We start from the raw sequence: 13,084 nt of genomic DNA, 5'->3' as shown, positions 1-13,084 counted from the left end.
TGTTTCTACTTGACAAATGAATCTGCAGAGGTTGGGTAGGCTGGATTTCTCATGAGTTTAGGGTCTCAAAGGAATTGTGTGGTTGTAGTTGCTACCCCGGAAGGATGTCTCATTTTTCAGCTATGACTTATGTTTATTTAGACATACATATTTGCTGACCATCATCGCATAACTGCTGTCCCAAGGTTCTATGCTTCAAAATTATAGTTTTGGATGAGTTAAAAAGCACCTGACTGCTGCCTTATAATGCATAACGGTTGTTCCATCTGTCGTTTATTTTTCTTTTAGATAAATGACATGGGCATTTAATATAATTTTACCAGCTTTAAGATTCGAAAATGCATTCATATTACATGGTTTATTTACATCAAGTTTTTTACTGAAACTGAGAAACTCATCATTATCCAAATTGATAGTTGCATTACTCTTTTAAGTTTACAATTGAAATTGAGAAATCTTATCAATTTTATAGCTTGGCTGTCATATTTGTAATGGAATGCTCCGACCAAGTTTGGAGTTGGAATTAAATGATCCCATCAGTTTATGGTCTACTGGTTATATTCTTTTATTCTATAGATCATTTGTTGAATCAGTTTAAGCAGTTACTCCTTTGATGTTCATTGTTCATTTCGAAAGAATAGTTGATATTAACACTGAGAGATTATCATTGATGGTTAATACCTTAAACTGTTGCTGGCATTAATCATTGTGTATTGTCTTGGAGCACCTTTGAATTACTGCTGATATTGATCATTATAGATTGTCTTTGGTAATCATTGTTAATTATATGTTGGATCCCTCACATCACATTTTCTCTTCTGTGTTAAATTTTCAGATGTTAGGAAATCAAATTTTGATCTTTAGATCCCTAATTCATTTCGGGGCAATGAAGGCGCTAGCCCAAGCCCATCCTTAGGGGACTAGCTTAGTCCGAGTAGCTCTCCCCTCTTAGTTTAGTAGACTTACTTAGTCTTTTAGACACCTTTAGATAGTAGTTTATCTATTCCTCATTGCAAGGGCAATGAGAGAGTTATCTAGAGCCCCTATTTGGAGACATGTTTTGTCTCATTAGGGAGTTCCCCCTTTTGAGGGGCTTACTCAGCCTCAAGTTAGAGTCCCCCCTTCTTTTAGAGTGAGTCTTTGACTCATTTCTCCTTATTGTAGAGTCTTTGACTCATTTTTCTTTCTCATTTGTCCTTATTAGAGAGTCTTTGACTCACTCATCTTTTAGTTGGTATTATTAGAGAGTCTTTGACTCATTTGTCATTATTAGGGAGTCTTTGACTCCATTGTTTTCTTTAGTTGTATTATTAGAGAGTCTTTGATTCGTTTGTTCTTATTAGAGAGTCTTTGACTCATTTGTCCTTATTAAAGCGTCTTTGACTCGCTCGTCCTTTGATAGCAGTATTAGAGAGTCTTTGACTCATTTCCCCCATTCCTTTATTTGTTTTTAGGAGCTTCTTCTTAATGTTGTCGTCGCTTTTATTGGCTACAGACTTGCACAGTCTCATTAGAGCTTTGCCTTTTGGGGTCTTAGACCATTCCACCATCCTTGTTAATTAGCTAACCTGGTTTAGGGGTTTCCCCTGTTGGCCCTAGGGTTTGGCCCTGGGGTCTTGCTTTGTATTTTCCCTTAGGTCTTGGACCAAAAAGGTGAAAACTCTTTAAACTTCAAAAACATTTGAAAAGCTTTAAAACCCAAAAATATTGAATATTTTAAAACTAAAAATATTAGAAATTTAAAACATAAAAAATATTTAAAAATCTTAAAAAATCTAAAGTGTTAAGTGTTTTAGAAGTAGTAATTAGGAGAGTTCGTCTCGAACTACGTTGGCTTGATCCTCTTTCACGAGGTACGTAGTGCAGCTTGGGATCCATATCCCAAGTCCAGCTAAACTTTTGTAAATACCTTTTTAAACATTTTTTTGAATAAACATCTTTAAAATCTTGTTTTCAAAAGATCTTCCTCTAGAATTAGGAGTTTCTCCTAGATAGAGAGTTTTAGAGTTAGGAGCTTCTTTTGATAGGTTATTTGTTTGTTTGTTTGTTATATGCTTGTTTTAGAGTTAGGGGTCTGTCCTAGAGTTATAGGAACGCCTCCGTCTGGTCAATCGGCGATCCACATCACTGAGTGATGACTAGAATAGGATATGTTAGTCCACCCTTTGTTTTTCTTAGGAAACACAGCCTAGTTACACATAGGTTGTAGGAACCACCTGCATTAGCTTAGGGCTAATCTGCATTTAGTTAAGGCATATAGGGTGTCCTAAAATCCACAATTTACTGGAATTTAAATAATCATACAAGAAACTTTAATAACTGGTCCGGTTTTTTAGATCGAGTCTAGGATAGAGGTCTAGGTGTCTTAGGCATCATAGCTTAGAATAGGCACGACGAACTACGTTGCTCTGATTCTTGCGGAGGCGGGGATACGTAGGCTTCTTTGGATGAATACCAGACCATCCGAGGACTCGGGCTAAATGGTTTAGAGTCTTAGGATTTGTTGTGTTGTTATTGTATGTTTTGATCTGTTTTCTTACTTTCTTGTACTGATCCTATACCTTTAGCTGTAGCTTGCATGTGTATGTCCACCAGAACTTAGACACCAGTTAGACATGTCACTCACAATCTAGTTGTCATTAGACGATACATCTTTTATCTTACTTTATGTGTGCTTATTATTTCATCCCCGAGTCATGCATGATTAGGTAGACGTTCACTCGGGGATATTTGTTCCCATTTCACATGATTTTTACCCAAACTTCTTTGTAGTTAATGAAAATGGCATAAGAGACCAAGTGCTTGCACTCGGACGAATTGGGGGTGCTCTTCGGACCTTCTCCATTCGTAATCAGGCACGAACCCATTTATAATTCTGGTTATCCATTGCATAGAGGATTTGATTTTGGGGTTCCATGGCCTATCAATGGATGGCGACTCTGAGTTATTTTAGGTACGTCATGGTTTGGGGATTTATCCTTGAATCAAGAGGTATCTCTTTCTTTTTATATCGCCACTCGTGCTATTCTATGAGAGTGGCATCCATTTCGAGAGTTCCTTGGTAGAGCTCTCATTCATGTGGAGATCTTAGAGGATGTAGGGACTCGTTTCCTCACCATCCTCGGATCGGGGTCCACACATCCATAGTCTTTCGGCAAGGTACGAAATGTGCCATTTTGGAAAATCTATCAACGACCACAAATATGGAATCCATTCCTCGGTGGGTCCAGGGCAGTCCAAGCACAAAATCCATAGATATATCCTCCCATGGTGCATGTGGTATAGGCAAGGGCAAGTAGAGACCGGCATTTGTAGTTTGTCCCTTACGAATTTGGCAATTTCGGCATCTCATAACAACGATGTACTTCTCGTTTTTGATGTGGCCAAAAGTACTTTGCCGAAATAAGTTGGAGAGTTTTGTCACGACCGAAATGACCTTCATTATGTATCTCACCAATCACCTTTTGCCGAAGAAAGCAATCCGGTACACTTAAGCGATTTCATTTAAAGAGAAAACCATCACATAAGGTGAAATCAGCAAGCTTCTTATCTTGAGCATATGATATGAGTTTGGAAAAGTATTCATCCTCCATGTATAGCTGTTGGAAGGAGTCAAAACTGAGCACAGTAGTGCGCATGGTATTGAGCAAGCTTTTCTTTCGACTAAGAGCATCGGCAACCTGATTTTGTACACCCGCTTTGTGCTTGATGTTGAAGGTGAAATCTTGAAGATATTCCGCCCATTTTGCACGCCGAGAATTTAGCTTTTGTTGACCTGAAATGTACTTCAATGCTTCATGGTCAGTGTACAAAATAAATTCTCTATTGATTAGGTATTGCCTCCAAGGCTCAAGTGTGCGAAACAAGGCATAAAACTCCAAATTATAGGTACTATATTTGAGTTTGGCACCATTCAACTTCTCACTGAAGATTGCAATGGGACGTCCTCCTTAACTTAGAACTCCTCCTATGCCAGTTCCGGATGCATCACAATGAACCTAAAAAATGAGATCAAAGTTGGGAAGCGCAAGGATCAGGGATGTACATAACTTTTCCTTGAGCCGTTCAAAGCTTCTTTGGGCTTCAATGGTCCACTCAAAAATACCAATCTTCATACAAGAAGTGAGTGGGGCAGCAATAGAACTGAAGTGTGCAATGGATCGTCGGTAGAAGGAAGCTAGGCCATGAATACTTCAAACGTCATGCATATTTGTTGGGGTTGGCCATTCTTGGATCACCTTGATCTTGGCATCATCAACTGAAATCCCTTCTCTTGAAATGTTAAATCCAAGAAATAGGATTTGTAGTACCATGAAGTAACACTTTTTAGGGGCTTCAAATAAGCGTGCTTGCCTTAGCAATCGTAACACATCTTGAAGGTGCTGCCAGTGCTCATTAGTAGTCTTACTAAAAATCAAAATATCATCAAAATAAACAACCACAAAACGTCCAAGATACGACTTTAGAACCTGTGTCATGAACCTCGTGAAGGTGGAAGGTGCATTAGACAATCCAAATGGCATGACTAGCCACTCAAATAGTCCATCTTTGGTTTTGAACGCCATCTTCCATTCATCTCCGGGCTTGATTCGGCTTTGATGATATCCACTCTTTAAGTCCAACTTTGAGAAGATGGTGGCATCGGAAAGTTGGTCCAATAGATCATCAAGACGAGGGATCGGAAAGCGGTATTTGATGGTGATTTTGTTTATGGCTCTACTATCAACACACATTCTCGAAGTGCCATTTTTCTTCGGCACCAAAAGGGCTGGAACGACACATGGGCTGAGGCTCTCCCTTATGAAACCTTTGTTCAATAGTTCCATGATTTGCCGTTGTAGTTCTTCATGCTCCACCGGACTCATCCGATGGTGAGCTAGGTTGGGTAAAGATGCACTGGGCAACAAGTCAATTTGGTGCTGAATGTCTCATGGGGGGAAGGCCAGAGGGAAGGTGTAATGGAAATATATCTTTAAATTCTTCCAAAAGAGGCTTGACTTGGTTCGGAATGATTGGTGCAACCACATCTCCAATATCAGGCTTGTTAAGTAAGATGTATATAACACTAACCCCTACCATAGCACTCTTTACATCTTTCATCACAAGAAAATTAGAGGATGGGGAGTTTTCAACCAAAGGAGTTTGAATTGGCTCTTTACTAGGTGGTAAAGTAATCTTCTTTCCTCCATAGTCAAAAGAGTAAGTGTTGCGATACCCGTCATGGATTGTTTTCTTATCAAATTGCCATGGACGGCCAAAGATGATATCACTACCATCCATAGGTATAACATCACACCATATCTTGTCAAAGAAGATGGAAGCAATAGAAAGATTGACAAGACAATGTTTGGAAACGGTTACCTCCATACCTCGCTTTAACCAAGATATCTTGTAAGGGGTTGGATGTTCTTTCAACTCCAATTTCAGCTTGCTTGCCGCCGCCTCAGAAATTACATTTTCACAACATCCGAAATCAATGATTAATCGACATACCTTTCCAGAAACGGTGCATGCCAAGTGGAAAATGTTGTTGCTCAACCAACGATTTCCAACTTCTTGTTTTGGAGTTAGAAAAATTTTCCGCATCATAAGGAACTCACCGGTATCGGCATTAAGCACTTGCTCATCCTCCAAGTTACTTTCATCATCCTTTGGGTCAATATCATTGTCTTCCTCACCCGGATCATCAGATTCATTTTCCACAAGTAATGCTTTACCCGCTTGTCTTTTCCGACAATTGCTAGCACGATGTCCTATCTCACCACATGAATAACAACGCATACCGGTTGTAGAGCTTTGACCGGTAGGAGGGGGCTGATTAGAACCCTTGAGTGGGCCAGAGGCTTTGTTGATGCTATTGGCGTGCACTTGTGTTTTCGGCTTTGGTGGTGCCAACCGAACCTTGAACTGCTTGATTTGTGAAGGATGTGGATTGTTGCTTTCGAGGGCGCGAACGCTCCACCTTGAGAGCTCTTTGGTGTGCATCTCCCAAGTCCTAGATGTCAAGAACATCAAGGGTGTCTTGGATATGAAGTTGAAAGCCTCCCAAATACTTGTTCATGAGCATCTCCTCTGGATCTTGAATATTATTGCGAATTACCACTCATTGAATTCATTTATGTATTGTTCCACCGATAGCATACATTGCCTCAAATTTTTGTATCGTTGGTACAGATCCCTCGTATAACCTTTGGGAAGGAAGTACTTGCGGATCTTGTCCTCCATCTTTCTCCATCAAGTGATAGGATCCTTACCGGCGGAGTGGCGGGTTTGCTTCTCATGTCTCCACCAAGCTATGGCCTTGCCTCGGAATCGTATTGCAATGATGCCAACACGACGTTCTTCCGGGACATTTCTATGATAAAAAACTTCCTTCACAAGTGTTAACCAATCAATGATTTTATCAGGGGAATCAGTTCCTAGAAATTCTGGAATATCTCTCTTGATTTTCTTTTCCCAATCCGGTTCTCGAACACCTTGTGTGTGGAGTTGGGGGCGCCTTCATTGTCGCAAAGATTGAACACTTTCTGAAGAAGAAGAATCACCATTGGTTCTTCCGGATCTGGAATGGGGTGGAGGATTGTTTGCTTCAGCATGAAGACGTTCAACTTCTAGAGTCAAGTCATTGATTTGTTGTTGCATATGTTGCTGCAAATTTTCAGCAGTGTGTGTACTTCATTCATGGGAATAGTTCTGCGACCTCCACGTCTCGCTTGTTTTGGAGGCATTGTCCTCTTCACCAAAGCTCTAATACCAAAATTATGCAAGCCTCTCCTAGACTACTTGGACTAAGGATCGGGAGAGTGACAAACAAACACTCAATTGCTCAAGAATTCGGATTCATGAAATCAGATTTGCGCAAGCTCGGTAAAATGAGCGTATCTCCCTCGATATAGGTCGGAATGACTTGATTCAAAAGCCAAAATTTTAAGGACGCAAAGATCTACAACTTTGCTGACAAAAGTTTGCTCAGAAAAATACTTAAAATAGCTCGAAATGGTGATGGAAGTGGATGAAAGTGAATGGACAGGTTTCTGAAAATAGAGTGGGGCAAAATAGGGAAAGATAACTTCAATGGCTACTCTTCTAGGTTGCCAAGGAAGATAGGTAACATCAATTCTTCTAGATTGATAGTTGCAACTCTTCAAGGATGCAAACAATAGGGGAAAGCTCCTACTCTTCAAGGAAGGAGTGAAACTCTTCTAGGTTTCAAGGAAGAACTCTTCAAGGTTCAAGGGAAAATGCACTAAGCAAATTTTCATTCAAATATTCAACTAACTCCATTACATATGTTTGATACTCTTTAAGTATAGAAATACATGAGAAAATTCATTCAAACTAGTCCACTAACTAGTTTAGGGACTCACATAAATCAATAATAGCTTAGGAACTCTAAACACATTAACTAGTCAAAGTTAGCAAACACAGTTTACCAAAATAGCGATAACTCTTCAACTACTATGCCAAATTATGACCATGAATATCCATTGGAAAGATAATTCAAAGACCTACAACTTCTTAGTTAAGCATTTCCTCTTATTCGTCCATATAGATGTTCCCAAACGTGCTTCAAAACTGACTAGAATCATTATGACGAAAATACAACTGGATTAGGCCTGAATTGAAGTGTCCATGATCTTAGGATGGAATTGGCCTTTATGCTTTGTGAATTCAAGTTGGGCTTGAGCCTTGTGTTGGGCTTGAATGCGGGCTGATCTTCTCACTTGCTTGGGATGGTTCATGTGTGCTTCAAATTTGTCGGTCACATGAGTTGGGGTTGCATCAGATCTTCCCATGGAGATGATTTTAGAGGAACCGCCTACTTATGTCGGGGCCCAGTAAATGAATGATTTCGATCATTGAATAATTTGGGTCCATTGAATATTTAATGTCAGAGCGAGCGAAACGGGCGGAGCAGAATTGTAACTTTATGTCAGAGTGGGTGAAACATGTGGAGCAGAATTGTGTAGAGAGACTCAACATTACTCTTCAAACTCTATTTTTAGCTACATTTAGTCGGTGATTTAGAGAAATAAATAGAACGGCCAGTTGCAAAGAACACCATTCTCCGAATTTTTTTCGATTGTGCAAACTGAAAAAAGTAAAGCGCTCGGAAGAAGGGTTAAAGAATACGCCCTAAGATGCCATTGGCATTAAAACGGAGCCATGGTCTGCATTCCAAGCGACATGTTTTACGGTAGGTTCAATGATTTCTTACCAAATATAAAAGCCATGGTAAATGCATGCATAGCTCGTTAGTTAAGTTCAGCCCCTCAATGCCGTACAATGAGAGAGAGAGAGAGAGAGAGAGAGAGAGAGAGAGAGAGAGAGAGAGAGAGAGAGTCATCTTAAGTTTGTATTGTTCTTTCCATAGATAGAGATCTAACACTATTAATCTTGATCAATCTCTTATTGTTGGTGTTTCTATTCTCTTGTTGCTTTCTAAACTAGATTTCATTTTTCATTTTTGTTTAGAAATACAAAAAACAACCGTAGAAGCTACGAACCTTTATTTATTTTATTCTATTTTGAAATCAATGAAAGTTCGGTCAACAGATTTTCTAGGGAAACATTTAAGGAGATGAGTGTATAAGGCCAACAAGGGTGGGGAAGGATATGCACAGAAATGGTAGTCTGCATGCTTGTAAAGAGAGAATGAATAGGACGCGTGTTGTGAAGCCATTGAATGGGTAAAAGTTCATCTTGTGTCAAACACCTAATAAAGACAAAGCTATTTAAACCCCCTTCTTCTTCTTCTTCTTTCATCCTTTTTTTTCTTCTGTTTCTTTCCATCTATATCTGCTTTCAATTTTTGTGATATGGACTAAATATTTGAAAGACTAGTGAAATCTCTTTTTTCCATTTCTAGTTGCTGCTTTTATTTTCTTTCTTTTAAGAGATGGGGAGAGTTAAGCTTCAGATAAAGAAAATCGAGAACAACACAAATAGGCAGGTCACTTTCTCCAAAAGGAGGAATGGGCTTATCAAAAAAGCCTACGAGCTTTCTATTCTTTGTGATACCGATGTTGCTCTCATCATGTTCTCTACTTCTGGAAGACTCAGCCTGTTCTCTGGGAAGAAAAGGTTTGATTTTCTAAATATAATACCTCCCTTTTTTCCTTTTCTGTTTTTGCTTCCTTTCTTTTTAGGAGGTGAGATGTGATCCTTGGTGGCTTGCTCGTTGGATTGATGAAATATTGGAATGAGTGGCAAGAACCTCCATATCTTTTCATCATGCAAGAAGACCGGCAAATAGGGAGGCCGATGGTTTAATTAGGGGAGGTTCCTCAGGGGTAGAATTGGAAGTATTTGATTTTCTTCCCCCTTCGACGCGTGTTCTTTGATGTGTGTTAGTTTTGTTAGCTTTCCTTATCTTATTTCCTTATTTGTTTTTGTGTTCCTATGATCATCCGGTCCTGGGTTCTCGCCATGTTTCTTCATTCGATTAATATAATCCTTTGCCATAAAAAAAAAAGCCGGTGAGATGTGATTAGCCGCATGACCAAAACATTTCATGAATAACTTTTTTATTGGTTTTTGCAGGATTGAAGATGTTCTTATTCGCTATGTCAATCTCCCAGAGCATCAAAGAGGGAGGTAAAGATATCTTATTTTGATTTTAGATATATATCATTTCATCTCTCTTCCTTGATGAGGAAGATTAATTAATTTCTCTTTTTTTCACATTGACATGTTTTTGAATTACATGTTCCTTTTCTGCGCGTGTTTGGGTCATGAAATTTAAAAGGCTGTACAATCAACAGGTAAACAAACACCCCTTCATCCATATCTTTCTGTTGAGCTGTGTTTTTTGCATTATGATAAAAGGGTTTTCTTTTTCACAGTTTCTAGAAAAGATCCTGCTAAAGTTGAAGTGTGAGAGTGATCTAGTTTCTCAGTTCACCAGGTCCTAAGGGATTTTTCCATTTGCCCTTTCATTATATTCTTCAAACACTAGTTTTTGCATTTATTATGTCACCTTTTCTGACTATTTTTATTCTTTTATGATGGTAGTAACAGCAGCCCAAGAAATGTTAATTCCGAGATGGAGGTATTTTCAGAAAAAAAAAACTTCTTGTGTGGAAATGTTCTTTTGTCCATGTCGGGATTCCATTGAGACTCATCATTCCTTGGTTTCAGGATCTGCTGAAAGAAATTAATCGTTGTCAATGCCAATTAGAGACTATGGAGAAACAACTGAAGTAACAATCACCATCCTTTTATCTATCAACACAACCCTAACTTGTGAAGTCCGCTTCCCGTATAAGAGATGAAGGACTCATCTTTTTATCTATCTAGAAAACCCTAATTTGTAAAGTTTTCTTCCCATATAAGAGATCAAAGACTAAACTTACTTTCATTTGATTTCTAGCATTTTTGAAGGAGATCCTATGAAGATAACATCATTGCGTGAGGCTCAGCACCATGAACAGGTCTTGGAAGAAACCTTGATTCGTGTTCGTAAGCGCAAGGCAAGATCTATATGCATTGTTTTCACTTCAAATCTTACAAAAATTTTCTATATCTTGAAAGTTATAAAGTTGTTTGATGGTAGTCTGGTTAGATTTGATACTGTTAAGATGATAATAAAGCCAGATAATATTCAACTAAGATCAGAACTTTTAGAAAATATGTTGAAGTTTCTTTGTTGTTGATGCAAAACTGTATTTAGTATCTACCCAAAAGAAGCTCAATTTTTTTTCTTCCCCATTTGGTGAACAGGCATATTTGTTGTCACTAAATGAAAATGGTAATGAGCTCCTCACAAATGATTCAAGTCATATCATGGATTGGCTCCCACAAAGAGAGACACAGCCCCAAATCATGAATCTGCAAGATTCAAATGGATTACTTCCATTGAGGTGCTTATTTCAATGATAGTATGAAAAATTGATTTGTATAAGTAAAAAAGAGAAGGTAAATGTAGAACTATTTGTGCACTGTAGGGAGCAAACACAATCCTTAGTTGAATACTTACCCTCCAACTCAACTTCCTACTCGACATTTCATGTGAATGGATACAACACGGGCATTGGGGTGAAGGAGAACACTGTCCACCCGCCGGAATTCGGACATGCCAATGTGAACCTATCTCAGTGGTTTGAACATTATGCAAGCAATGGTAGTGGACTTGCCTCAAGCCACTATTCTCTCCCACATGTAACTTTTTCCTCTCTCTCTCTCTCTCTCTCTCTCAATTCACGAGAATGCGCGCGCGCGCGCACACACACACACACAAAAATAAAATTTTAAAACAGTAATGTTTCCATCGAGCTCTAATTTGAAATTTTTTAATAATTACTTTACGTTGAAAATCCTAATTAGTAAATTATTATTTGTAGGGAATCACAACTCCAGTTCTGCAAGGCTACGAAGATGAGCTCTCATCTAATGGTCCTTACCTTAAATCTCGCTCGGTCACTACCATGCCTCCTACATTCTAGTCATATTGATGTATAAAATGGGTATGAGGAGGGTGCTTCTATGGCGTCACTATCAGAATTTGTTGCTGTGTTGCCCTGTTGATCTTTAGAACAATGAATAATTTGTCTTTCGTATTTGTTTGTGAGAACCTAACCAAAGGAACTGAGATAGAGTTATGGGCTTGAGGATGATGAGGTTTATGTTGACTTTCAATATCCTCAAAAAGCTTACTTTTTTTATGAGTATTATATGTTTGGTGGATGTTTAATGCTAGTGAATAGAATATATGATTTTTTCCTCTTTTTCTGAAAATGCTTTCTTGAGTTGGAAAATACATAAAATAGATTAAATAATGGTTCTAAACTTTGTGTTGACTTACTCTTATGCGTTCCTCGATCAAGAATTGAATAAAGTTCTTGGGGAGGTTTATCAATCCACTAAAGGCAAATGAAATTTGGCAAGTAATGCTTTAATACATAATTATCGCTTGATTGGCTACTTCATGTGTATGAATTTATTTTTCAATTAAGTCTTTTGCACAAGGAGCTCACAAAACCTTGAGGTATGAATTCTTTCTTACAACCCTTTCATTGATGATTTGTATCGGTAGCAGTTACTCACTTTTCACACATCTATCTCCATCTCTTTTGTGCTGTGAAAGGCCTGTCTTAAAAATAGTGACCCAGCTATATTGTAGGTTCGAGAACCATAATTGATGAAAATTTGAGTCCAAAGTAAATTTTTTCATTGCTATCTAAAACCAAATTGCTTATTTCAGATGCTCCAGGACTAGCATTGAACATATAGCGGATTTATTTGTACCCAACCCTATTCTAGTAGACTCCATGTGATAGCTTTGTGAAATTGCTGGATTCCTAGTTATTCAAGGCACAATGTATTAGTTAGTGATGGAAGCAGTGTGACAAATTGTTGCGCCTCAACCTGGAAGCGTGGGTAATGAGGACGAGGTAGCGACCGCACACCTATGATTTGCCTAACAAACACGCTAGGCCTCATAAAACATTAATAAATTTCATAACAAAAAATTTAAATAAAAGTTCACCCACATCTAAAATAATAAAAGGTCATAAATTTCTTAAACAAATTCTCACATTATCCCATATGAAATAAAATAAATAACTTCCAACACTTAGATAAACTAGACAAACTACGACTATATGACTCTTCAATTCTTGAAATGATCTACGCGCAACTGCCGTTCCACGATGATCCTAAACTTGCTAGTCATATGAACATAACAACCATATAAAGAGTGAGCTACCGCTTAGCAAGTAATTATAAATCTTATCTAGCTGAGACAAGCATGCTAAAATAAAAACAATCGCAACAAAAATCATCGAATAATCCATTTCACAATGAAAGATAATAAATGCAAGCATTTCAATAATCAATGAATAAGACAGTTCAGTTGCTTTTCAAAAAACATGCACATTTTAATCCATGATAAGCTAAAACTTGAGGCAAGGTACACGAACAGTGGACCAATACACCAATGAACTCAATGAGTTGGTGATTAGTATTAATATTCAAGAGCCTCAAGATGAGTTGGAGGAAAGCAATGGATTGGAGTTGGACATCAACCCTTACACTCGGCCACGACAACGCCATGGAGAGAGTGATCATTCTTCCTCGAGACGTT

At 38.3% G+C, this 13,084-nt stretch overlaps 1 protein-coding gene across 6 annotated transcripts; it reads left to right on the top strand.

Moving 5' to 3' along the window:
- The first annotated feature begins 8,069 nt into the window (after positions 1-8,069).
- LOC143851435 (agamous-like MADS-box protein AGL104) lies at positions 8,070-11,728 on the top strand. Of its 6 annotated transcripts, none has more exons than XM_077360869.1 (10): positions 8,070-8,197; positions 9,544-9,597; positions 9,749-9,764; positions 9,846-9,907; positions 10,015-10,051; positions 10,141-10,202; positions 10,373-10,472; positions 10,723-10,862; positions 10,947-11,160; positions 11,343-11,728. In XM_077360869.1, exons 1-10 carry the CDS (start codon positions 8,142-8,144, stop codon positions 11,442-11,444), a joined length of 843 nt encoding a protein of 280 aa, XP_077216984.1. In that variant the 5' UTR covers positions 8,070-8,141; the 3' UTR covers positions 11,445-11,728. The 6 variants fall into 6 exon arrangements, with proteins under 6 accessions (XP_077216984.1, XP_077216983.1, XP_077216981.1 ...); XM_077360868.1 differs by lacking the exon at positions 8,070-8,197 and adding an exon at positions 8,602-8,690; XM_077360866.1 differs by lacking the exon at positions 8,070-8,197 and adding an exon at positions 8,787-9,084 and having other exon boundaries at positions 10,024-10,051.
- Positions 11,729-13,084: the final 1,356 nt, after the last annotated feature.

The sequence above is a fragment of the Tasmannia lanceolata genome, unplaced genomic scaffold (genome assembly GCF_043159265.1).
Source record: "Tasmannia lanceolata isolate RefF3 unplaced genomic scaffold, GAP_Taslan_0.1 ptg000018l, whole genome shotgun sequence".
Taxonomy (NCBI): domain Eukaryota; kingdom Viridiplantae; phylum Streptophyta; class Magnoliopsida; order Canellales; family Winteraceae; genus Tasmannia; species Tasmannia lanceolata.
This window is presented reverse-complemented; position numbering and strand designations above follow the sequence as displayed.